The 27644-nt window shown below is 44.4% G+C and overlaps 1 protein-coding gene across 11 annotated transcripts in view; it reads left to right on the top strand.

Moving 5' to 3' along the window:
- The window catches only part of PHACTR1 (phosphatase and actin regulator 1), a 555008-nt gene that overhangs the window by 487870 nt on the left and 39494 nt on the right, over window positions 1-27644 (top strand). For 10 of the 11 annotated variants that reach the window (XM_072813914.1, XM_072813913.1, XM_072813912.1 and 7 more), the window contains 2 exons: window positions 19694-19941; window positions 22257-22413. In XM_072813914.1, coding sequence (XP_072670015.1) covers window positions 19694-19941; window positions 22257-22413 — 405 coding nt within the window. Of the gene's footprint in view, window positions 1-19693; window positions 19942-21000; window positions 21256-22256; window positions 22414-27644 lie in introns of those variants that run through there. The other variant, XM_072813922.1, reaches the window with a different exon arrangement.

Below are 27644 nucleotides of genomic sequence, written 5' to 3'. Positions count from 1 at the left end.
TTACCGAGCACTTAGGCATGCTGCCCGCAAAGCCCCTGAGGTCTCATGGAATGTCACCTGTCGGGCACTGGTGCATTCCTGTGGTCTGCTCCTGATGAAACACTGTAAGTCATGTGAAAATCAAATGAAGAATTAAGGAGCATTAATGCCAGACTTCGGGCCATAAATCTGAATAAATAGTCCTGTTATAATTGAAAGGGGCAATAAAGAGCATCCAGGCAACCAGCCCACTGCCTGTCGCAGCATTCCTGGCCATTTGTCTTCCACTCCCTGCAAGAACGGGAGCCTCCCGTGGGCCCCAGAGAGTCCACCCCATGGTCAAGAAGGTATGATTATTAGAAGGTTTCTTATATTAAGTTAAAAGTTTTACTTCTCCTAACTTAGACCCCCTCAGTTATATTTCTAGTCTTCCTTTCCTGTGAAAAGTTTCCAAATCTTTGAAGGTCACTACCATTGACTTTATGAAAGGCTTCTCTCTTCCACACCAATAATCAATAATGGAATCCAAATTTCATTATAATAACCATTTATTGAGGGGCACCTGGGTGACTCAGTGGTTGAGCATCTGCCTTTGGCTCAGGTCATGATCCCAAGGTCCTGGGATCGAGTCCCACATCGGGATCCCCACAGGGAGCCTGCTTCTCCCTCTGCCTGTGTCTCTGCCTCTCTGTGTGTGTCTCATGAATAAATAAATAAAATCTTTTTAAAAGATTATTCATGAGAAACACAGGCAGAGGGAGAAGCAGGCTCCCTGCAAGGAGCCCGATGTGGGACTTGATCTCAGACCCCCGGAATCATGCCCTGAGCCAAAGGCAGATGGAGATAGTTTCCTTTTTTTAAGATTCATTTATTATTCATGAGAAACACAGGCAGAGGGAGAAGCAGGCTCCCTGCAAGGAGCCCGATGTGGGACTTGATCTCAGACCCCCGGAATCACGCCCTGAGCCAAAGGCAGATGCTCAACCTCTGAGCTACCCAGGCTTCCCTGAGAAGGTTTCTAGACCCTTTACCATCTTGCTTGTGTTCTCCCAAGAATACTCTAAATCTCTGATTTGTGTGAACAAGTTCTTTTTCTTTAAGTTTTTTTGAAAATTTGTTTAAATTTTACTTAGTTAATATACGGTGCACTATTGGTTTCTGGAGTAGAATTCAGTGATTCATCTCTTACATACAACACCCAGTGTTCATCATAACAGGTGCCCTCTCAAAAGACATGAACAGAAATCTCACAGAGGACGACATAGACATGGCCAACACACACATAAGAAAATGCTCCGCATCACTTGCCATCAGGGAAATACAAATCAAAACCACAATGAGATACTACCTCACACCAGTGAGAATGGGGAAAATTAACAAGGCAGGAAACAACAAATGTTGGAGAGGATGTGGAGAAAAGGGAACCCTCTTGCACTGTTGGTGGGAATGTGAACTGGGGCAGCCACTCTGGAAAACTGTGTGGAGGTTCCTCAAAGAGTTAAAAATAGACCTGCCCTACGACCCAGCAATTGCACTGTTGGGGATTTACCCCAAAGATTCAGAAGCAATGAAACGCCGGGACACCTGCACCCGATGTTTCTAGCAGCAATGTCCACAATAGCCAAACTGTGGAAGGAGCCTCGGTGTCCATCAAAAGATGATGGATAAAGAAGATGTGGTCTATGTATACAATGGAATATTCCTCAGCCATTAGAAACGACAAATACCCACCATTTGCTTCAACGTGGATGGAACTGGAGGGTATTATGCTGAGTGAAGTAAGTCAATCGGAGAAGGACAAACATTATATGTTCTCATTCATTTGGGGAATATAAATAATAGTGAAAGGGAATATAAAGGAAGGGAGAAGAAATGGGTAGGAAATATCAGAAAGGGAGACAGAACATAAAGACTCCTAACTCTGGGAAACGAACTAGGGGTGGTGGAAGGGGAGGAGGGCGGGGGTGGGGGTGAATGGGTGACGGGCACTGAGGGGGCACTTGACGGGATGAGCACTGGGTGTTATTCTGTATGTTGGCAAATTGAACACCAATAAAAAATAAATTTATTATTTTAAAAAAAAGAATTCAAAAAATAAATAAATAACAGGTGCCCTCCTTGATGTCTATCACCCAGCTAGCCCATCCCCCACCCACCTCCCTCCATCAGCCCTCCATTTGTTTTCCTTCATTAACAGTCTCCTATGGTTTGTTTCTTTGTCTTTCTTCCCCACCCTCCCCATACGTTCATCTATTTTCTTCCTCAAATTCCACGTATCACTGAGATCATACGGCATTTGTCTTTCTGGGACTGACTTATTTCACTTAGCATCATACTCTCTAGCTCCATCCACATTGTTGCAAATGGCAAGGGTTCATTCTTTTTGATGGTTGAGTAATATTACACTGCATCTTCTTTATCCATTCATCAGTCCATGGACATTTGGGCTCTCTGCATGGTTTGGCTATTGCCGATAATGCTGCTCTATATATGAACAAGTTCTTAATCATTGCTCTGACCTGAACTTACTTGGTGACACAAAGAAGTGACTTGTGGTTGGTCACTTACAGCTTTGGCTCACCAGATTTGGGGGAGGGGATGCAGAAGAAGGGAACTACAGACCAAGTTGATGCAAACTTGAAGAGTGCCATGTTTGTCCAAGGTCCCAAGATGAGAGCAGCCACGCCAGAGGCAGTGTCTATATCACAGACTGCCACCATCTAACTGCCGGGGTGTCAGCCTCAGGTACCACTTCTCTTTGCCTTTAATTCCCCATCTGTAAAACAGGGGTAATAATGCCACCGCCAACCTCATTAGGGCTGTTTGTGAAGAACAAGCGACTTCTTCCATCCAGCTCAGTCATCCTCCTTGGCATGCAGTAAAAGTGTCCAAGAAACGGTAGCAAGTGTTAAGCCAAATTATATACAAATTCACCTTCAGTGCCCCTGAAGGGCATATTACAAACAAGTTTGATCCAGTGTCGGAGATTTTGCTTGTGTCAGTTTCCTGAAATGACATGGTCTTCATTTGTTTCCCTTCCTGATGATTCATCTCTTCTTTGAAAGTGACATTTTCTCATTTCAGTTATCATGCAATTTTTAATATCTTCAATAAGCTCTATGATCTAATTGACATAAATCTGGGAATTCAGACTTAAAAATCCTAATCAGCCACTCATTTTCTTTCTCATCTTAATTCAACCTATCAGTTCCCTGTGCTCTGGCTTCCCTGTTAGTAAAATGAAGATGGGGTATGTATCCTTGTTGACCCTGAAGGAATTTGGGGGTGATTCTTAAGGGAATACACCTTAAAGAAAGAAGTCCTTCTTAATTAAAAGGGAAATTCAAACTTCTAGTTGCTCAGGCCAGAAATCGTGGGCTCACTCTTGACACTCTTCTTTCTCTTGGACCTCATGTCCGCTGGGTTGGCAAAAGCTCTTGGGTGTGCATGGAGGATGTGTCTTGGATGAGCCATTTTCCACCAGCCTGATCTTCTGCTTCCACTCCTGCCCCTTCAGTCAAACGGACAATGTGTAACAAAACTCGGGTCATGGTTGCTTTGGTTTCCTATAGCAGCCATAACAAAGTACCACAGACTGGGTGGCTTAAACAATAGGAATTTATGTTCTCACAGCTCCAGAGACTGGAAATCCAAGAACAAATATGTCAGCAGTATTGCTTTCCCCTAAAGCCTCTCTCCTTGGCTCGTAGATGGGTAGATGGGGCCTGGGGCATTCACATGGTCTTCCCTCTGTATGTGTCTGTGTCCTAATCTCCTGCTCTTAGAAGAATACCAGTCATTTGGTTAGAACCACCCTCGCCCCCATGACCTCATCTTACTCAGTCGCTCTTCTAAAGACACTATCTCCAGATGCATTCTGTGGGTCTGAAGTACTGGGATTAGAATTTAAACACATGAATTTTGAGGGAGACATGATAACCCATAACAATGACTGTGCCCAAAATGTTCCTTTGGCCTTCCAATGCACTTATGAGTATAAAGCAAAGCAGAGGAGCATGGCATGGACCTTCTGTCCTCTCCCTGACTTGTTATCTGCACTGCCCACTCTCTCCTACCAAAAAGGCCCTCTTGCTTTCTCACAGCCTTCGACATGCCAGATACCCTCTGAAAAAGGGCCTTTGTACCTTCCCTCGCTAGACTGCTCTTCCCTCGCATATCCTCAGGGCTCCCTCCCTCCCCTTCCTTGGGCCTGTACTCTGTTGTCCTTCCTCAGTGAGGCCCTCCCTAATCCCCCTACTTAATGCTACAATCCTCCTAGTTACACAGCATGTTCTCCAGCTCCCCTTCATTCTTTTTGTAGCATTTTTCCCCACCTAGCATTCTGTATTGCTTGCTTTTCATTTTGCTTATTGCTCTTCTCACCTAATAGAATATACTGTCCACAGAGATGAGAACTGTTTTATTCAGGCTTGTATCCAAAGTGCCTAGAATAGGGCCTGGCTTACAGGCACTAGGTGCTTAATAAACATTTGAGTAAATAAACAGATATGTGAATGAATGAATATAGAGGCCTCAGTAGCCACTATGGTTGGATTGTTAATCTCTTCCCTGTTGATGGATATTTAGAGTGGTCCTGATGTTCTTTGTCACTGTTAAGCTTAGAGTTCTCACAAGACACACGTTACATAAATTCTAAGTGATGATGTGGAGAATGTGTCTTTAACCTTTTTTATTTTTCTCATAACCCTAAAATCTTGGACATTCCCTCTGTATAGAATGCACCCTCCTCTCCTCCACCATCCACTCCACCTTGTTTTGCAAAGCAAAATTCTGCTTATTTTTCAAGAAATACTGTGTCCTCCTTGACCACTTCTCAGATTCCCAGAGGAAGCTCTGCCTCCTTCTGGGCTGCCTCTGTCTCCACACACTACCTCATGTTGTGCATTTCTCTGTATATTCTCTCTTAGAGGTGGGTGGGCACCATCCTTGTCTTCCCACTCAACGCTAGTCCATCACAGGACCTGTCATGTAGGAAGTACTCAGTAAACATTTATTAAATGAATGTGATTAAAAGTTCTTCTGATCTTTGAATAGAAAGGTATTTTAATCTGATGTTTAATGTTTAATTAGAAATTCCCTTAATTATAGAAACAAGCTTTAGCTGTGGATACACTCCCAACCCCATGGTTGAGCTGTGTGAATTCTGTTTTTGTAGATATTAGAAACAAAGTAAAAGTGTCTTCCTTTAAAGTTTAACACAGGTCTTTGTCACATTGAATAGTATCAGACTTGAGTTCAAGATATTGTAATGTTGATTAGGAACTTTACTCACGGAAGTTCATTGTCCCTTCATTTAATTCTCTTGTACTGTATTCATTGTACATGATAAAATGGGGGAAGTGACCATCCATGGCTCTTCTAGCAAACTGCTGAGGTGTAGGGTTTCATACTGGATCATCCAGCTGTCTTCAGTATCCTCAGGTTTTAACTTAACTTTCAGAATTTTGAGAATTTATAGGGACCTGAAAAATCAGCACAAGCAGATGAAAGGTGGATGAGGGGGCATCCTGACAGATTAGAGGAAGGGGAGTATATTAGCATGGCAGGAATAATTGAAATCTGGGGAGTATATTAGCATGGCAGGAATAATTGAAATCTCTGGAGTGAAACTAAAACAAAAAAAATTTTTTTTAATAAAATAGAACAAAAAAAATTCACATTTTTGTTCCTATTATTGCTCATATGTATCAATAATTGATATTTTTAATACTGTTTTATTTTCACCTATGGGTTTTGGTTTAGGGAATTTTAAGAACCATACATTTAGTTCTACAGAGATGCATTTACTTACTACATATGGGTCTTAAAGTGGACAAGTAAACACATCTCTAATACATTTACTTTTCCTCCACTTTTTCCTACCCTCCAATCCCTCAACTGCTAGAATAGGAAAGCTGCAGTATTTAAAAAGGAAGGTGCCTGTGTTTCCTTAGTATCTGTAAGATCAGTTAGCAGTTTTTTATGGAGTACCTTTTCTGGACCAGGCTCTGTGCTTGACACTGGCAACACAGCAGCGAACCAGGTATGGAGGGCTGCTGGCCCCAGTGGGTCATGGAGTCTGTGGGCAGAATAAACCGGGTGAGTCAGTCCCAGGAAGAGTTCAGAGAGGGGGACAGCTTGAGACATGGGATTCAAGATGGGCTTCTCTGGAGAGCTACATTTCAACTGAAATCCAAAAGATGGGAATAATCAGATGAAAAGAGAGAAAGGAAATGAGAGAATGTTCTAGGCAGATGAGAGGAAGGAGTGGTGAGATTTTTGTGAAAAGGAAGTTGACAGTTACTCCCCAAGTTCATAGAGGACCAATCATTGAGAATGAGAGAAATAACAGAAGACTGTCATCTGACATAAAAAAGAACCCAGGAGCCACTGGAGAGAAGATGCTGGAGGTCTTCAAGAAAGATAGGCTAAGAGCTGTCTCAGATGCTTTACCTGAGTACTTCATAAAGGAAAACCTAACAGGTGAGATCGTCTGTCAGGACCTGTCCCAACTCTATAACCTTGTGTTAGATAAATTGAAGTAGGTTATTAACTCCACTGTGTTTCTAGAATTAGAAACATGTTTGTATGCCAAGCATTGTGGTAGACACGCAATAACATCTGTGGTCTTTCTTTTAAAATAAAAAACTTTTTAAAAAGATTTATGTATTATTTTAGAGAGGAGGAGAAGAGGAAGGGGCAGAGAGAGAGAGAGAGAGAGAGAGAGAGGGAGAGAAGCAGAGTCCACACTAAGTGCAGAGTCCAATGCAGAGGTTGATCCTACAACCCTGAGATCATGACTTCAGCTGAAATCCAGAGTCAGATGCTCAACAGACCGAGACTCCCAGGCTCCCCTAAAATAATATTGATAATTTTAAGTATGTGAATAGTTTATTTTATGATTATAATATCTCCATTTTTATATGTATATATTAGCTGGGAATTAAATTGCTACCTGTCAAGAATACTGAAAAAGGAATGATTTCAGCTTGGACAGGAGAAATTAAAATCTATAGCCCCGCTCCCCACACAGATTCCTTCAATCTCTCCCATCCTATTATTCCATAATTACTTTTAGACCTTCCAAAGGGCACAATTCATTTGTAATCCTAGTATAAATACATTCCATGGTGGCAACTACTTTTTTTCATGTGGCCTCCAGGATCACAGGAAATTCTAAAGAATAATTAGAATAATTCTTGGTGGTGAACTAGATGATTTCCAAGGTTTCTTGTAGCCATAACAGTCTAATTCCTACGTTGGCTTGTGTTAAGAATGCTTCTGTCTGCAAATCAGAGTGCTCCGTGATGATAAGCAGATGTGTATTGGTGCCCTGGCAAGAATGAAACCGAATGCCTAAATGTCAATTGCTTGTGAAGTAGCATTTGTTTGAAAAAGCTCAGTGTTTTGTTCATCATCCATGAAACAACATACAAATTTAAATGAAACGCATTTCCAGGGAAGGATTCTTTCTTACATCAGTGATCATGTGTCCCTGACCTCTGAGGCCAGAGCCGTCAACCTCTTACTTTAAGTCATTCTTTAATCATGAAGCATATATTTATCTGTAAGTGGCTCCATGTCGATATTGGTTTATAACGTAACTGTGATTCTGAGGGGCGTGATGTGATTTCAGTGCAAGGTGATGTCACTATGAGCAAGGCTGATGCTCCCCTGTAAGGTGATGAGCTAACTGCTTATGGGAAGGTTAAAATGAGACTGTACAAACTACTAACATCTTTTGAAATCTTAAGAAGATAAAAAAAAGGAAGTATATTTTCAAAAGCGAGAGAATCTGCTCCTGAATTCCATGTGTGCATCGGTAGAAACCCTGCTCTTGCCCAGATTACTGATTCTTTTATCTTCTTGGAAACCGTCATCCAGAAAGACATTTCAGGCCAAAAATATAAAAATGCTATAGGAAGTGTTTTAATAAACTCATGGATAGTATCCATAATGACTGGTTTATGATAAATGGTCATTGCCCAAGTACATTTCTAGTTAAAACAGTGACCACCAACATTGACATTTACGAAGCACGCTGCACACCAGCGTGATCCTCTGAAAGAGCCTAAGAGGTGGACAGACAGGTCTGTCCATTTAACCAATAAGGAACCAAACTAGTGAGTGGCCCAGCTGGGTCTCAAACACAAGCCTTCTCGCCCCACATCCTGCCCTCCCGGCACCACCATCCAGCCAAGCACGACCTGAAACATCTGCTAATGTCTATAGATGAAGTTCTGTGAGAAAGACACCAGTGTCTGGCTCCTCCATCCGAACTGGAGAATGCTGGGACGGATGGCCTGGGGGTCAGACTCTGCTTATCTTTTGTTTTATTTCTCCCATCCCCTCCCTAGACAGGATTTCAGAAATGTGAGTCCCTGGTCCTTGGAAAGGGCAGAGGAAGGGTTATGAATGAATGAATTTAAATTCATCACCACTACTGGAAAGAAAGCAGCTCAAAACACACTCTCGACTCAGGAAGGTTCGGTGCCCTAATCTATATATAGAATGGCATAGTTTCCTGCTGACTGGAGTCCAACCCAGAAACAAAAGCTCTAATGTTGAGTTTCTTATCTTAGAAGGCCACGATAAAACACACAATGCGGGCCTGCTTGCCTAAAATGAAGCTGATTAACTGTTTTCTTGGATTTCAGTGGTTATTTCTGTCATTCTTCAGCCTAAGGCACTGCAATTTGTAGCATAATTTCTCACACATTTTTGGTCTCCAAGAAGAAAATTGTTCTCTCTCCCCTCTGAAAACTCTCTTTATAACTCGTGCACACCAAATTACAAAAGCTGTTCCTTTGGAAGTTTCATTTCATTCTCAGTGTTATATTTGTAGATAATAAATTTTCTCTGTCCTTTGAGGAAATTAATGTCTTTTTTAAAAACTTGAACAAGCTCTGCATCTGAAATCAGATACTGCCAGAAAGCAGTATCTCTTTATTATACATTTTTCTTCAGAAAGGAGGATAAAATGGTTCACAAGTATGTTTGAAGAAGATTAGCAGTTTAGAATAGACAGTGATTTTTAATTTCAAAACCTACCCCCGATTTCCTAAAAGAGTATCAGAGGTGTTTGATGACCTGTCATCCCCAACCCATGGATGAGGCCCAGTGCCCTGCCATGGAATGTGCCTGCTACCACATGACACAGATAAAGTCATGATATAAAGCTGTCTTGAAAAGAGACCAACTGTTGTCATGACCCTGAGTGGTTGTTGGCATTCATTTCTTTATGAATTATTATAGTAAACTGCCTCTCCCTCACCAGTAATAAACATGATAGGTAAGGCAGTCTTCAATATTCAAAGTCCAAGGATTCCTTAGAAACATGCAACTATTTCAATAGGAAGAAAATGTCAGAAGAGAAATAGATGGAAAGCTGAGGGGAGGGAGGCCTTTGTGTTCTCCACCTGTGTGTCTCCTACGTGGCTTAATAGAGTCAAAAAGAGAGTTGGATTTTCCAAAAAGAAAACTTGCTAAATGTTTGTCTTGATGGAGGTAGGACTGAGGGAACGAATAAAGCTTTCACATCCATGGATTATCTTGAGGGCATAATGAAGGAGAAGAGAGTTCAAAATATCTGCTTTTGCAGATTTGGGATTGCCCTTTTACCCTCAAGCTTTCAGAATTTTTGTTTTTACTTTGTCTGTTGTAAGTAGTAAAGTAGTAGGCATCCTGTCTTAGGCAAATTTTTGTTTATTCTTCCCTGTTGGTTCTTTTTTTTTTTTTTTTTTTTCCATGAAGGAAGATACCATTTTTGGTCAATGAGGACGAAACAGAGTCCTCATCCTTGTGGGCATACCTCCTTTTAGGGGAGGAGACCAACAAATATATAATGTGCTGTGAAGTGGAGAAGGAGCATTGAAGAAAAATAAGGCAGGGAAGTGGGAAGAGTTGATGGTGAGGCCTTTCTATCCCCAATGAAATAGGTTAGTAGCGTGACCACAGTAAACCCATGTGTTCCCCCCTTTTAGTGACAAACACCCCACAATCCAAGGTTGGATTATTGGCCTACTAATTATTGTCTCCTCTCTCTTGTATCTTCTTCTGTCTGCATAGCTACTCATCTCCAGCCTTGTGCTACCCACACTAAAACTGTTATGCTGTGTGAGTCTAGAATTCGAACCTGCCTCTGTGTTCCATAATAGCCTCTGACCTTGGGGCTCTTCAAAGTAGAATTCATAGCAAAAGAGCAGTTGGGTTCTATGAGCATCTGTTATCCTTGCTTTTTGTTACATAGAAAGTTGTTGTGTTCCATGTTTTTTCTTGAGTTTGTGGAGCAATTGCATTTCATAGCACATATATGTACAAGAAAATCATAGGCAAAAAAAAGAAAAGAAAAAGAAAAAAGAAAGAAAATCATAGGCATTGAGGGTTCTCTGGGAGAGGACCGCCTGGTTAGTGTAAAGAACACAGGCCCTGGAGTCAGAAGACCCAGATTTACGTCCCTGCTGTGATCACAGCCATGTGATCACTCATTTTTCTCAGAAACATAATGCCTCATCGATAAAATCAAGATAATAGCAGTACCCTTCCTAACTTCTCAAGTTTTTGTGAAGAATAAATGAGAAGATGAACATTTACAAAGCACTTTTATAGGACCCTTAAAGGACCATGTGTGTTAGCTATTGTAGTTTTTCTGAAAAATGCCCTGCTCCTTCATCCTGAGCCTCGGAGCACCTGATATATTTAATTAATAGAATGGAAATACTCCAAGATGGCATAGCTGTCCAATGCCTCATGAATATCACAGAGTATTCATCCCTATGACATTTTCTGGGAAAATTACATCATTTGGAGCTAGGGAGATGGAGAATCTCCTCTTTCCCCCACCCCGGAGAATAATTTAGGTTCTTTGGTGTTTATTTTAATTCGTCATGGAATGTCGTACAAGAAGAAACCTTCTAGATTCCATCTACTCCAACTACCTTACAAGATGGCCTAACTCTGGACAGTCTTTTTTTTTTTTTTTTTTAACTCTGGACAGTCTTAATGGAAGTAGCCTGATTGGCTGCAAGTGTAAAACTGGAAAATGGTGATCCCTGGGTGGCGCAGCAGTTTGGCGCCTGCCTTTGGCCCAGGGCGCGATCCTGGAGACCCGGGATCGAATCCCACATCGGGCTCCCGGTGCATGGAGCCTGCTTCTCTCTCTGCCTATGTCTCTGCCTCTCTCTCTCTCTCTCTCTCTCTCTCTGTGACTATCACAAATAAAAAAAAAAAAAAAAAGGAAAATGTAATGACTTCACACCCTCTCTTTCACATGTTCTATGCTCACATCGTCCTGAGTTGGAAGGCACCATGGGTGCCTTGACATCCATGACCATGACATCTTTCCTTGTGTGGGTCTCCAAGCCTTGTCTCTTTGGATTATTTTCTCAGGGAAAAAGTCTAGGTCATGATTTCCAAAACCTTAATTCTCCTTCTGCAAGGGTATTTTCCCTATAACAGCAAAACTCTAAAGGTCACAGGGATAATTATTTTAGTGAATTAAATGTGTGACCTAGTCTGATTCCGGGGGACTTTGGTTCAAATATTTGATTGACTTTTCCGTCAGTTCCAAAAACATGCACAAAAATGGGGCTAAGAGATGAAGATCATTGATAACCTCTGTCTGTGACACAGCCGGTGGGCCGGGGGTAGTAATCATAATACGACAGATGCTGTGACAGAGTTCAGAGCAAAGATGGGAAGCACAGAGAAGAGCCTGGTGTTCCTTGGAAAAATCAGAAAAAGTTGCTCAGAAGAGGGGACACCTGGTTGGCTCAGTGGTTGAGCGTCTGCCTTTATTTAGCTCAGTTCATGATCCCGAGGTCCTGGGATAGAGCCCCACATCAGACTCCCTGCAGGTGACAAGTGAGATCCTTCAGAGGTCTTCACTGGGAGAATTAACATGATCAGATCCATTTGACATCCCTAGAGAGGGTGGGGAGGGGAAGGTTCTGGAAGAAGAGCAAGTTCAAAACCATAGCAGGGCTTTTGCTTCTGTGTAGGCAGTGGTATTGTGACATCAGTAAGGGATAAGGTTCTGCAGTCTTCCTGCCTGAGTTCAGCAATGCCTGCACTGCTCTAGCCATGACGTGATATTGGCCATGTGCCTCGCTTTTCCTCTCTAAAAGGGGGGGGCTTACAGTAGCACCTACCCAACAGGGTTGTTGTGAGCCTTACCTGAACCAAGGCATGGCCCATGGTGAACATTTAAAATGTTGACTTTTATCCTGTTTGCATGCAGTAGTGCAGTAAGAGTAGAGGCAGGCTCCGTCCAGGAGGCTAGGACGAGAGGCTTTATGTTTACCTGTGGTTTCAGTCCCCATCAGCTATCGGAGAGTAACAGTGGACACAAACCACCGGCAATGAGAGCCATTTGAGTTCCAAGCAAACTCAGTGCTTAATCCTGAGGAGTTTTGATGTGAATGGTGTAGAATGGATCTTATTACCCTCGGGCACTTTGACAGGTACTCTGGAAGGCGTGGTGACTCAGGCCACCAGAGTGTCATTTTGTAAATCATGACCTGGGCCACGTGGTGAGAAAAGCTAGCTCACCCAAGAGTCTGCTTGGAGCCCTTGCATTATTGGGGTAACTGCTCAAAGGCTAGATCAGGGGCACAGAGAATGTATTCAGTGCAAGCCTAACAGCATCAGTGTGTTGGTTCTACTCCCAGGGTCCAGCCTGGGACACAGCAAGTCAGGAACTTAGGAGAAAGGATCCGTGTGGTTCTCAATCATCCAGAGAATGCTGCAGATTCTCAGCAGTAACTGCCAAGGTTGCTTTGGAAGAGATTCACACGGTACAGCTCTGAGGAAGCAGCAAGAAGCAAAGCTGTTGTAGATATTCTTGGCCAGTGGCTCCCAAATGGGCAGTTTTGCCACCACAGTACATTTGGCAGTGTCCGGTGATGTTTTTGGTTACCACAACCAGAGGAGATGCCACTGGTATCTAGTGGGTAGAACCCAAGGATGCCACTGAACACTCTACAATGCACAGGACAGCCCCTTACCATGAAGAACTGCCTCGCCCAAGTGTTCATCATGCCGAGGCTAACAAAATCTGGTCTAGGCCATTATTTAACCAAAATGTGATACATGCATTTACTGGTAGAACGTTAGTTATCACAGTCACATATTTATTTTAACCTAAGTTATAAACACATATAATCATTAGCATAAGAAACCTATGATTACAAATGTATTGCTTCAGATGAGGCTGACATGGTCTTTATGATCTTTTAAACATTGACTTAAAAATACAAAGTAAAATGGTATAAATGTACTTTACATATGGCACACTCACAAAAAGGGCGTGTGGGTATGACCAAGCTTAGGGAAACATTGATTTAAGCCAGAAGTCCGAAAACTTCACAGTTTTTCAGCTGGCTCTATTCCCCATGCTGTACCTTCATCCTCATGACTTCTTCATTCCGTAACTGGAAGCCTGTATCTCCCACTCCCCTTCATCCATTGGCCCAGCGCCCCATGCCCTCTGGCAACCATCAGTGTCTTCTCTGTATTTATGGGTCTGTTTCTGGTTTTGTTTGCTTATTCATTTTAATTTTCAGATTTCCCATATAAGTGAAATCATGTGGTATTTGTCTTTCTCCATCTGACTTATTTCACTTAGCATAATACTCTCTAGGTCCATTGTTGCAAATGGCAAAAAACAAACAAACAAAAAAACCTCATTCCTTTTTATAGTTGCACAATATTCCATTGTATGTATATCCCACATCCTCTTTATCCATTCATCTATCGATGGACACATGGGTTGCTTCCATATTTTGGCTATTATAAATAATGCTCCAATAAACATAGGAATGCATATATCTTTTCAAAGTAGTGTTCTTGTTTTCTTCAGGTAAATACCCAGTAGTGGAATTACAGGATCATAGCTAATTCTATTTTTAATGTTTTAAGGAACCTCCATACTGTTGTCCACAGTGGCTACACCAGTTTGCTTTCCCACCAACAAGTGCATGAGGGTTCCTTTTTCTCTACATCCTCACCAACACTTGTTATTTTTTTGCATTTCTTGTCTTTTTAATACTAGTCATTCTGACAGGTATCGGGTGATATCATTGTGGTTTCTATTTGCTTTTCCGTGGATTTGACATGCTGAGTGATGTTGAGCATCTTTTAATGTGTCTGTTGGCCATCTGGTTGTCATCGTGGGGAAAATGTCTATTTAGGTCCTCTGCCCATATTTTAATTGGATTGTTTGTTTTTTCTGGCGTTGAGTTGTGTATATTTTTTATATGTTTTGGATATTAACGCCTCATTGGATATGTCATTTGCAAAAATTTTCTCCCATTCAGTTGGTTGCCTTGATGGTTTCCTTGGCTGTGCCAAAGCTTTTTATTTAGTTTGATTTTGCTCTTGTTTCTGCTGCCTTAAGAGGCATAGCTAGAAAAAATGTTGCTAAGGCCAAAAAGAGTCTGCCTGTGCTCTTTTCTAGGATTTTTATGGTTTCAGGTCTCACATTTAGATTCCTTAATCCATTTTGAGTTTATTTTTGTGTATGGTGTAAGAAAGCTGTCCAGTTTTGTTCTTTTGTAGCTGTCCAGCTTTCCCAACAGTGTTTATTAAAGAGATGGTCTTTTCCCCACTGTATATCCTTGTCTTCTTTGTTGTAGATTAATTGACCATATAAGCGTGGCTTTATTTCTGGACTCTATCCTGTTCTGTTGATCTGTGTGTGTTTTTATGCCAGTAGCATATAGCTTAGTGGTATATCCTGAAATCTGGGATTATGATACCTCCAGCTTTGTTCTGTTTTCTCAAGATTGCTGTGGCTTTTTAAGGTTTTTCATGCCCCCCCATACAAATTTCAGAAAAGATTTTCTGATAGTTGAGATAGCAAATATTTGAGGCTCTATTGCAACTGCTCAACTCTGCTGTTTTGGAGCAAATGAGGCCAAGACAATCAATGTGATGAGGTTGTCAGATGAGTCAACAGATGAATCATCAGATGAGTCCCTTCACCATCCTGAACATTACAATACAGTGTCTAAGATGAAGCCTTTAAACTCAGTGCCCAAGGATGGCCTGACTGTAGCAAGATAGAGCACTATTACCTACCCTGGTTAGTAAGATTTAAAATACTTATAAAGTAATAATGCTCTCTTATACATTTCCTCCACCTTGCATGTGTATAGTTAGTGGGGTTTGTGATTAATCAGAGTACACAATCCTTAGGTACAACATTTTGAAGCAGGATGAATTCAAATTCCAACTCCCTTCCTTTTAAAAAAAATATTATTGAGTATCTCAATGTATGTCTTCCTTTTTTTTTAAGATTTTATTTATTTATCCGAGAGAGAAGAAAAGAGTGTGTACATGCACACAAGAGAGCATGTGAATAGGGGAAGAAGTAGACACCCTGCTGAGCAGGGAACCTGATGTGGGGCTGGATCCCAGGACCCTGAGATCATGACCCGAGCCGAAGGCAGATGCTTAACCAACTGAGCCACCCAGGCGCCCCCCAACTTCCTTCTTCACAAATCTATCCTCATGGGCTGGTTAATTACCCTCCCTCAAGCCTTAACTTCCCACTTAATAAAATGAGGATAATGACATTTCTCTTGCAGAGTTATTATAGAAATGAAATGAGATACCAGATATGGAAGTTTCTAAAACAGTGGACAATACAGTAAATGTTCACTTTTCACTCCCTCCTTTCCTTGTCTATCTCAGTTCTTTTGCATATTTTTTAAAGATTTTTATTTATGACAGACAGAGAGAGAGAGAGAGGCAAAGACACAGGCAGAGGGAGAAGCAGGCTCCATGCAGGGAGCCCGATGTGGGACTCGATCCCGGGACTCCAGGACCACGCCCTGGACTGAAGGCGGCGCTAAACCGCTGAGCCCCCCGGGCTGCCCTTTTTTGCATATTTGATGAAGATGCCCTTTTTGTCATTAAGCCATTGATGAAAGTGCCAGCCAAGTCAGGGGCACCCACAGCCCTGCAATACACCACAAGTGCCCCCCTGAAATTTTTAAAAAAATTCTTAGTACTCTTTGAAAATGATTTGCCAGCCCCTTAGAAAAGCTCCTAAATCTCAGTGATTCCAGCCCATATTCACTCAGCAAACATAATAAAAGTTTATTGAGTGTCTGCTTTGTGTCAGAACAGTACTCGGCATCTGCTACAAACGTGAGTAAGACACAGCCCTGCCCCTCCAGGAGACCCCAGCTTGGTTGGGGACGGGAGGCAGCAAGCAAACAGATGTTCACAATTTTCACAAGGGTGGAGTCTCTGGAGAAAAAAAGAAAAAAAAGCCAAGTATCTTTTAATGCTTTGTCCCAAAGCATCGCCTGGGACAAAGTATTAAAAGATAAATAGAAATCGACACAGTAAAGGTGGAAGGGGAGCACATTTCAGTCCAGGAGCATGTAATGCATCGTTACATATGTTGTATGTGACCGAGGGAGGAGTTGTATGGGTACAACTGGGAGGAGGGCTGGGAAGAGGAGGACTGGGAAGGGGGAACGAGGGTGGGTTTAATGATTTGGGTTGGATTGTGCAGAGGATTGCACATCATGCTGTGCTTGAACTACTGCTTCCAGGCTGATGGTTTTCACTTCTCTTTACCGATAAAATCTTTTACTGAGAGCAGATCTGCCAAGGGACACCTCTATTATAGAAAACCAGCCTAAGACTTATACCCACCTAGGTTTTCCCCTTCTTGCCTACAGCCACCAGGGGTGGAGGCCACATGTGATCAGGTGCTACATTTATGTTGATTTAGTTCTTGGCCTTGGCGAGTAGAGCTCATAAGGTGTTAATGGGATCTTCCATTTGTGTCACTCATGGAGCACTGGTTTTGTGGGCTAGGCAGGTATTGGGAGTTCTCATGGGCAAAGCTGTGAGATCTGGGTTTTAGCAAGTTGCCCTGACAACGGTGTGAATACTCTGAAGCTGAGAGTGTTTTGAATTCACTTGGAAGGCTGCTTCTGTCAATAATAGAAGAGGGCCTCATTTCCAGGCACGCCCATGGCCACTTCACACGCACCAGCCCTGCTATCAAGGTAGGTTTACCCGGTGTTGCTCAAGGAGACAGGGACTCAGAGAGGTTACATAATTAGCCCAATGTAAAGATTTGATAGTAAGTGGCAAAACTTGGACTCCAATCTGTATCTCGACTCCTCAGACTGAGATCCGATAATAAACTTTCCAGCCTCTGCTCAGCTAACTCTTCTCTCCTTTGTCTTTTCTGCTGTCCTTTGGCTCACCAGTTACCCAATGTATGGGATCATCTGGGTATTTGTCTTCCACCCAGCACCTTCCCTGACATAGTTGGCAGCCAGTGGATATTTATGAACCAAACCCTTTTGGTAGATTCACTTCACTTCCTGGGAAACACTTTTTTTTTTAATCCTTGTGGTAAATTAGATGTTCTATCACCTGCTAGAGTCATAGAGGGAAGGGAAGGTGACCTGATTGGCCAGGTGAGATCTTCAGATATGTCTGTAATACCCGCAACAGGCAATCACTGATCACCATGACCAGTCCTTGTTTCACAAGGCTGGTGGCCTGACCACTCACACCTGCCACCACGACTGGTGGGGCGGGGGGTGGGGAGGCTCCTTATAATCCTGTCCCACTCAAGGCTTGCCCTTCTTCCCTTGCATCTCTGAAGGAGGAGAAACCACAGCCTCCTGTTTATCACAGCCTAGCTGTAAGGCTGAGCTTCTTACTTTTCTTTGCATAATATTTCTCCTTTCTCTGACCCCTTGAGATAATTGGAAACTTCTATCTTAAGGAATTCTTGTGCTTTCTCATTTCTAATGTTTTTTTTTTCTTTTGGCCTCCAGAGAGGCCACCACACAGGTACATCTATTAGCTGCTGATCACCCGCTCTCTCCCACGCAGCATATCCCCAGCTCCATGGTTGTATCAGAGCCATTGTTAATTAAGCTGTCAGTGACGGAGAGGAGAGGGCAGGGGTGGGGAAAACATGGGCCAGGCGTGCAATTACGTTTCTGCCTCCTCCAGTGCTTTCCCTAACTCTCAGTGTGGAAATCCGAGCACAGCTGGAATGCAGCAGGTACATTGCCCAAGACAGGGCCACATGGCAGGCGGGCCCGTAGGTGCCCACCACCCAGCTCTTCTGTTTGCCACCTCTCACATGCTCCAATTGCCGGCTCTTATTGCCATTGGTATTAAATCAGGTGGGAAATGGACTCTACACGGCCAATGGCTAATAAGATGTTGCATTTTTGTAAATATGTGTTTCAGTCTCCCTCAGCCGTCGAAAGGTGTTTAAGTTGATTGAGTTCATTGCCTGGAACGTCATAGCTCATAATGTGTTAACTAGATTTTCCATTTGTGTCACTGCAGAGTTATGTGCAAAACACAGAGAGGAAAACAGCTCTTTGGAAACAATAGAAGGAAGAAAGTTAATTGAATTTAAATCAGACATAGCAATAATTTAAAGTATAATGAATGTTTCAAAGGAGACTCTCATGTATTCATATGTCACGAGTAAAATTTTTCTTTTGTATGAGATATTCTAATGCAAAGTTTATTGATATATAGTTGATATACAGTATAGCATAACCGCACCCCCCACCTTCTTGTGCATGTCAGACATTCTTAGATGGTAAAATGCATTGAGTCACCTATGTTTACAAATTCCTTAAATGAAAGATATAAATGCCACTTCTAGTTAACCCAAAAAAGAACTATAAAATTGCACTGTGTTTCTGGCTCCATTTTTCTTGCTGGATTTCATTCAGAGCCTGGCCTCAAAAACATTCTAAAGTACTATAGAGACCTAGGAGAGACTCTTTTAAAATAATAATAATAATAATAATAATAATAATAATAATAATAATAACTATTTTCTTTATTTTTGTTATGCATTTCCTAATTTCCCTACAATGAATTTATATGGCAAACCATTTTTAATTAAATTTGTAATGAAGCAAATCATTTTTAATTAAAATACATTTTTTATCTGAGTTGGTTCACCTTGAGAGGTAAAACCAAGAAAGTCATCATCACTGCCCCCTGGAAAATTAGCCTATGACAAAATCAGACTAACACTACCCATAGCTGCTGAGAGTCTGGCACTGTCCTTTGGAGAGAAATCCCTCAAAGTCATCCATGACCCTGCCCACCACGATGATCATGCACACGTCTCCAGCCTTATGGTCCCTTGTCTGCTCTTCCTCTGCATCTCCATCCATGACATTTCAGAGTCTCTGTGAGACTCAGCCCCTATCAGTCATGCTGTATAGCTCTGAAAACTAGAACCTCATGCAGTATCTCTCTTTCCTAAATTCCTAGCTTTACCCTCCAATTAATGCTTTTACTCCTGCAAAACATGTGGGTTGCAGATGAATCTTGCTTTGATACTTGGAGATGTTGATCTTAACCATAAGTATTTCTGGAATTCAAATTCTTTTGTTAAAAAAAATGTTTGTGTTTTAATTTTTTTTAATGGTGAAAAATGCTCCAAACCAAAAAAAAAAAATCATAACCACTTTAAAGTGTACAGTTGAGTGGCATGGAGATGTCCACACTGATAGGTAAGCCGCACCCCCATCCCGTCAGGAAACTCTGCTGCCCTGAAATAAGAAAAGAGATGTGAATTGCCCAGTAGACCCTTTGTCTCTTAGGATGGGACAAATGACTTTTAAAAAGATTCTAATGCATTTATGTGATGTGTTGGCCAGAATTAACATCCTCTTTCCTCTTCCTCTTCCAACAGCTCTGAACAGCGGGTCCCCTGCTCCACTTCTTACCACAGCTCTGGTTTGCACTCTAGTGACGGTGTCACAAAAGCGGGACCTCTGGGCCTTCCAGAAATAAGACAAGTGCCAACTGTTGTGATTGAATGTGATGACAATAAAGAAAATGTGCCTCATGAATCAGACTACGAAGACTCTTCTTGCCTATACACAAGAGAAGAGGAGGAAGAGGAGGAGGACGAGGACGATGATAGCTCGCTGTACACCAGTGCGTACATCCCAGCGCTTCTTAGAGGGTGGGAGGGCAGACTGGTGGAGGAGAGCTGCCCAGGGTGCCCCGCACTCTGGCTTCTGATCCCGGCTCCGTGTCCACTCGCCAGGGCCATAGGGCAGTTCAGTTGGGAAAATGAAAGGGTAAATGTCCTCCAGACACCCTCCTATCTTTAAAAATTGCAACACCATGCCATCACTTCTCATCTCTTAGGTGGCTTTTTCTTTCTTTGACTCCTTCCCTTGAGATCCAACCCCCTTCCTCAAAAAAAGGGAGGGAGGGACCCAAAAACTCAGTTCCAGTCTATAGCATACTCAGAAATACTAGCCATTGCGTAAGCAACAAATTCATTTAAAAGCACACTTCAAGGGGCGCCTGGGTGCCTCAGTCAGTTAAGCATCTGCCTTCGGCTCAGGTCATGATCCAGGGGTCCTGGGATTGAGTCCTGTGTGGGGCTCCCTGCTCAGGGGGGGTCTGCTTCTCCCTCCTCCTCTGTCCCTCCCCCACCTCCACTAGTGCACTCTCTCACTCTCTCTCAAATATATAAATAAAATCTTTTTAAAAAATAAAAATTAAAAAAAAGATAAATGAACACCTCAATAACTCTACAAGGCCTGAATTTAAATGCCCTAAGGCCTTTCCATGGAAGAGAAGCAATGAAAAAGCAAAGTTCCAAAATCTGGCTGTAAATAATAAATTCTAGTTAAATGAGTACAGACTGATTACTTGGTCAACTTTTTTTTTTTTTTTAAGATTTTATTCATTTACTTAGCATGAGCAGGAGAGAGAGAAAGAGAGAGAGAGTCTCAAGCAGACTCTGAGCTGAGCATGGAGCCCGATGCAGGGCTCAGTTCCATGACCTGAGCCAAAACCAAGAGTCGGATGCTTAACTGACTGAGCTTCCCAGGCACCCCTGTTTGGTCAACTTTTTAATGAATTTACACAATAGCCACCTTTTACTGAAATATATACTGTGTGCCTAGGTGTTACAATTTTATTCTGTTACATGCATCTTACAATACCTGCTGACATGGATGCCATTGGCCTATTTCACAGATAAGGAAAGAATATGGAGAGGAAAGGGACTGGCCAAGAACCTCACATCTAAGAGGCAGCGCTGGGATTTGACTCCAGCTAGGTCTTGTTCCAAGGCCCTTGTTCTAAAACCAGTGGTGAAAAAAAGAAGACCAGCTCTACTAAATAAAATCCAAAGGAACCCCCCAAATGTGCTACTTCCTAGTCTCTTCCTCTTGCTTTCCATGCACCAGGCTTCAGACAGTTAGCTGAATTGGAAAGCTGGGAGGACGCCTGGTGAGCAAGCAATGATATGGTCAAAATAATGTCAAGGAGACAAAAACCACAGAGGGGCCCCGGGGACCCATGACTGGGAGCAGTGCCCAGCCTCTGCTCACGTTTCCTACCCAGAGAATTGAATGGTTCTCAGCCTTGGGACCCCCGACATTCAGAGCAGGTAATTCTTTATTGCGGGGCCTGCCCTGTGCATTACAGGGTGTTCAGCAGCACCCTGGCCTCTGCCCACTAGATGTCAGGAATACCGCCGCCTCCACCGCACCCCAGTTTTGACAACCAAAATCTATCTCTGGACTTTTCCAAGTGTGTCCTTGGCAGGGGGCGGGAAGTGGGGTGCAAAGTCCCCCCTAGTTGAGAACCATAGATTTATTCCAATCATAAGGAAGCCCTGCCCTCTGCTCCATCCCAGAATGTTACTGGTTCCAGTGACCTCGCTTCCACTCAAACCCCATACTCACCCCACTTTGCCCAACTATACTTTCCTTTGCATGCACACCTCCCACCCCCAGCTCCACTCGGCTGACCTCTTGTCTCCTGCGATTGCCTGGCTTCTCCATCTTCTCTGAGGCTCCCCACTGCAGACGGCTGCCAGCTGCTACCTTTTTCTCAGCTGGCACCTGTCCCTTGAGTGCCAACCCCTCCTCTCTGAAGCTCCCCGTGGCTGCTCCAGGCCGCCAGCCCTTTCTTCTGTTGTGCTCCACGGCCCAGCCAGCCCTCCTTTGTGATGTTGCCTGCCTGCTGGGGTTCCTGGGGGCAGGGGCCAGAGATCCCATCACAGACTCCCCATGAGCCCCTCACACCCACAAGACAGTGCTAGGTCCATCGAACATGTCGGTTGCAGGAACTCTATCAGTGACCATTTGAACAAGGCCTTAGGCCACTCGCAGGTGTTAAGCTCCTTGGGTCTGTCTTCCTGCCTCGAACCTCATGGCTCACCGCTGGCCACATGGAGCCCAGGCAGGTTTATGTCAGCATTAAGGACTTCTTTCTCCCTCTCGCAGCCTCCCTGGCCATGAAGGTGTGCAGGAAGGACTCCTTAGCCATCAAGCTCAGCAACAGGCCCTCCAAGCGGGAGCTCGAAGAAAAGAACATCCTTCCTAGGCAGACAGATGAGGAGCGATTAGAGTTGAGGCAGCAGATCGGCACCAAACTCACCAGGTAGGACTGCCCGGCTGTCGGCTCTGCGGCCTCCCTCCCCGCATCACTCCCAGGGGGTCTCTGGAAGAGCCTCCTGTGGGGACAACTAGGTGGAGAACAATCCAGGTCTTCTCCAGGGTTACTTTTATATAATCCCTTCCCCTTCACTCAAGCAGATCTTGAACAAAGGTTCGGGGAGAAGCTAGAGGGTGGATTTCCAGGGAGAATAGTGCCTGTAGGAGAATCACTGGCATCCAGTAGATAACGATGACCTGCAGAGAGCAGTTGTGGTTTGGTGAAGCTCCAGGCAGTCAGATAAACACATTTTCGGCTCTTCCTTGCAAGTGCATGAGGCCAGCGGTCCCCTGGGCCTCGTTACTAACCTGTGATCCTTCCTGAGTGGTTGCCTTTTTGTACAGATATTACAGACATAGGCTCAGCGGCTTGTTACATTAGTGCATTGAACACCTATGTGTGCGTCCACGATCTAGGGCACAGGAGTGTGGCATTCGTTAACGTCCGCGGAGCACTTGTCATTTGCCTGGCATTCTTCTAAACATTTTATGTGTATTAAATCATTTCATCCTCGAGCCTCCCTAGGAAATTGGGCATCTGTGTGCCCATTTTACAGAGAGGAGGCTGCCGGGTGTGGGGAGCGTTCGCTACCTGCCCCGTGCTGCAGAGATCGGCTCCAGGGCACCCCTGCTTAGCCAGGTGTGTCTTGCCACCCTCCCCACCTTGGTCCTGGCCGTGACCACCTGGAGCCCTTCCTTGTCCCGGGCACTGTGCCCAGGCTTTGAGCTGCCCTCTGCCCCTTCCCAGCGGGACAGGCCCGAGCAATGCCCTTGTTCCCTCTGCATATGCTTCTGCATTTGTAAAATGGGAGCTGTAAGGGTTCAGAAACATAAGTAAAGCATTTTAAACACTCAGTTATCCTCCCAACAACCCCAGCCGGTAGCTTTCATTTTCTTCACAAATATAGGTGAGGAAAGGGGTGAGGAGGGAGCTTACAGGGCCATCGATGTCACCCAGCAGCGTGCTGGAGTTCAGCCCTCCCCCCTGACTTATGTCCTCACTTCAGGGCAGCTTCTGGCTCATGGTTAACTTGGTTTCATCTCAGAGGGGGTTGTTTTCATGGTACGGGGCTGCGTAAATTGCTCAGCATCGATGGGTGATTTGGTCTTGTGTGTGCAGTCTTTAGAGCCCCGGGATAGAGATCTCTAACCACCTGCCACACGCACGTGCACGCATCCACAAACTCTTGGATGCTCATTGAATGTGGTAACACGTCCAGGGTTTAGTGATCCAGGTCTCTGTTAATGCTGTGGTGACAGCTCCCTACGGCCTCCTGGGGAGCCTGCCCCATTGTTGGATTGTTAAACATTCTTCCTTCTATGGAACAAAAATCTCTGCCCATGCAACTCTTCCCCGCCCCCCATCCCATTCTCTTCCTCCAGCGACTGCCCAGAGCCTCATCCCTGTTTTCCTCCCTCTTGGAGACAGTGATACTCTTCTCTCAGATCTTTTGGGGTATGGCATGGGTGGATATGGTTGTGGGCTGTTTCCTCCAACAGCTTGTCCACTTTTACACCTGACATTAAAAGACTTGCCTTTTAGGGGACTGGAGGAAAAAGAAGGAGCAGGTCCCCCTTCCTTGAGGTAGACACCCTTTATCGTGATTCTTTGCCCTAAATTCTCACCTCCCCAGCTTTGCTACAAGACAAGCAGAGCCCCAGGTATGTGAAGGGGACATGGAAGGATTCCCTGTAGGAAGTGATGTGGGGGAGAGGCCGGCACATCTGGCTGCCCGGAGTAGGGGGGTGCATCGTCCATGATGGGGGGGCGAGGAAGATAGGACATGTAGAAAGCAGGTGTGTGACTGGCCTCTCTGCTTATCCGTTGTAGAGCTGTTCCACCTGGAGGCAGCTAGAGAGTAACAGGCCATGGATGTCCCACACCGCCACCATGACTGGCTGGCAGTGGCAGTGACGGGACCACGGGTTGGGAGAGACACAGACCCTGCGAGTACTAGGAGTTCTCCACAGTTGAAGCCTCATCCTTGCATATCAACCCTTCCCACCCCTTCTCTTTTAACCACACTTCAATCTGCTTGGAATTCCCAAAATCCGCTGAAGGGTCCCATTCCCAATGCTTCTCTCTTACCCTGGTCATGGCCTGGGGGCAGGAGGGGGAGAAAGAGGGGAGTTGGGAGGGTTGTGGTGGGCTGGCCTGCATCCTTGCCCCAAATCCACCTCGTCTTTGTTCACTCTTCCAGCTAGGGAGTTTATTTCCTCATGGCAAGACCCCGGGCATTTCCAGCCAGACTCTAGAAAGTGGGTCTGAAAGAGAGGATGTCAGGAGGGCTTAGCTGGTTGACCAGGTGTAGTACAGAGGCCAGCGAATCAGGGCACAGGTCAAACCCACATCTCACCGTCGTCTTTGAGATAATGCAGCCACTGATTCACACCCAAGGAGTTTTCAGGGCTATTCCTTTTATTTTTTTTAAAGATTTTATTTATTTATTCATGAGAGAGAGAGAGAGAGAGAGAGAGAGAGGCAGAGACACAGGCAGAGGGAGAAGCAGGCTCCATGCCGGGTCTCCAGGATCACACCCTGGGCCAAAGGCAGGCACCAATCCACTGAGCCACCCAGGGATCCCCTATTCCTTTTAGAATAAGAACCCTTCTCTGTACTTCCAGCCACTCATTTCTCCTGAAGTCAGAGCCCAATGAAGGGGAAATCTGAAGGTGACTGTGCAGAAGTAGTCAGAGGGCAGGAGCCTTGGGTTCTAGCTCTGGTTCTAGTTTCCTGAGCAGGCATCTGCCCTGGGCCTTCACTTCCTAACCCAAGAGGATTAGATTAAGTCATCTGATGACCTCGTGCCATTGGTGAGCTTTATTATCAAAAAAGTAACTAAAAGAAGGTAGGACTCCGCATTAGAGCTTGCAGTTCTGGGGCTACACTGCTGCAAGGAGGCAGTGAAATCGTGCTGGAAATCTTACGTGCTTTGAAAAGCACATAGCCACGTCTGTGGTGCTCGTGGAGTGACAAGCAAAACACAAAACATAATTTTAGCTTGGCAGTTTTAATAGTATAAGACAAACAAACAAACAAACTATGCAGCATTCCAAGAATAATCCCAACTTGGGAGTGGGAAGCAGAAACTCCAAGTAAAACGATGTCAAGCATTAAAGGCAGGGTTTCTACATAAGAATGCAAAAACATTGTTCTTCCAAAAATATGTTCTCATTGATGCTATTGGGCACTCTCCAAAGCCTCAATCAGCAAGTCATCTGGATGTTTTGACTGTAAATAACTATCAGTCAGTTGCCATTTGAGAAATGTGGGCTGCCCTAGAGACATGAACAGGGTCTACTGGGTGAACATTGCTCTGTGCTTTCCGTTTATAAACTCAGGATGGGTGCAGAGAGCCAAGGGGTGAGCAAGCCTGTCCACTGGGGTGTTGGGGGAAGGGAGCAGTACAAGTAGCAGAACTTCTTTATAAATTTCTTTTGTATCATTCTTCTTAAGCTGATGACTTGTGTGTGTATTATAATGCACATGGTCTATGAGTGCAGTAGCTCTGATACGAAGCTGAAAGAAATGGCATGTTTGGGGGTGCCTGCCTAGATTACATTGATGGAGCCATGGGTCTAAAGGCCCCTTCTCAAGCTGTGTGAGGAGGACTTTTCATCCCTGGTGACCTCTGGTCGTGGAAGTGTGTGAGCTCAGAGCAGCTCCTCACCCCCACCTGAGCCCTGCCCAAGTGCAAGACCACACTGCTTTCTCTCTGGGCCTCTTCTCGGGGCCCTTCAACCCAAACCCTAGGAGGTGGTCAACATGATCACGCCTTCTGGCTCTCCTCCACTTTCCAGCTTGGCGCATTGACTGGCTCAAGAAGGGAAAGTCTCCCTAGAGGCTGGAGCTCAGGGCCACTGGAGATGGGGCTCTCAGGGACTGAAAAGAAGCACCCCAAAATGGCATGTGCTTGTCTCTGAAATATCCTTTAGAAAGTCATCCTGTAAATCACCAGGACTGCTGGTTTTCAAAGGAAAGAACGGGCACATGGCCCATTCGTGGCCACTCAGCAACCAGTGCACTTAGGCCATTTCTTGGGGGAGCAGCCAGCTTTCCAGACCCAGCCGGCGTGGTCCTCTCCCACCAAGACCCTCTCCTCCGGCCCCTCCAGAATGTTTAGATCAGATGGGAAGGAGAAGCCGGGGAAGAAAAATCAAACAGAAGGCACCTTGCAATGAATGCAGGAGTGTAAAGCACTTAGAGCGTGAAGATTCAGACAGTCTGCTTCCGTGACACACTCTTTCCTTGAAAATACCTCTTCTCGCTTTCCGTATCAGCCTCCCCCTGGGTCAAGTGCCTTCATCTTTTTGGCAGTCATGGTTGACCAGAATTTTTCAGCACCACCCAAGCAGGAGCAGACACTTTCCCACTTATGATTAGAAGCATCTATCTCTATGGGGAGCTCGTGGAAGCTTGCTCTGTTTGGGGAAGAATGGTTTTCCCTGTGATGCCCTTTCTCTAGACCAGACATGTCGAGTGATTTAGGCTCCTCGCCTATGATTCCACCCAATGATCAAAGGAAGATACTTAATTTAAGCTACTCAGAGTATTCGTGTTCTAGGGCTGCCATAACAACGTACCAGAAACTGACCGGCTCAAACTACAGAATGGATTATCTCCCAGCAGCTGGAAGTCAACACCAGGGTGTCAGTAGGGTTGGTTCATTCGGAGGGCTGTGAAGGGGAATCTGTGCCGTGCCTCCCCTCTGGCTTCTGGGGGTTTGCTTGGCCGTCCTTGGCTTTCTTTGGCTTTCGTTAGCTTGTAGATGCATCATTCTGATCTGCATCTTCATCTCTACTTCTCCCTGGGAGCATGTCTTTGTGTCAAAGTGTCCCCTTTTTGTAAGGAGACCAGTCACATTGGTGAGGACCCACCCATAATGGCCTTATTTTATATTTATCTCTATAAAGACCCTACCTCCAAGTAAGGCCCTATTCTGACCTACTAGGGTTAGGAATTCAATGTATGAGTTTGGAGGAGATAGGATTCAACCCATAACACTTGGGGAGATACAAAGTGGGTCTACCTGGGAAGAGGTCACCGGTTCAGAGACATGCCAGCACCAGCCAGATCGTGATCGTAAGTGAAGCGGGCATTTCTAAGATTGTTGACAGATAGTGTTGGGAACGGGGGCAACATGGAAAGTCCACCCCTTACCCAAAGCACTGGTACTA

Source organism: Canis lupus, chromosome 37 (assembly GCF_048164855.1).
Source record: "Canis lupus baileyi chromosome 37, mCanLup2.hap1, whole genome shotgun sequence".
Lineage (NCBI taxonomy): Eukaryota > Metazoa > Chordata > Mammalia > Carnivora > Canidae > Canis > Canis lupus.
This window is presented reverse-complemented; position numbering and strand designations above follow the sequence as displayed.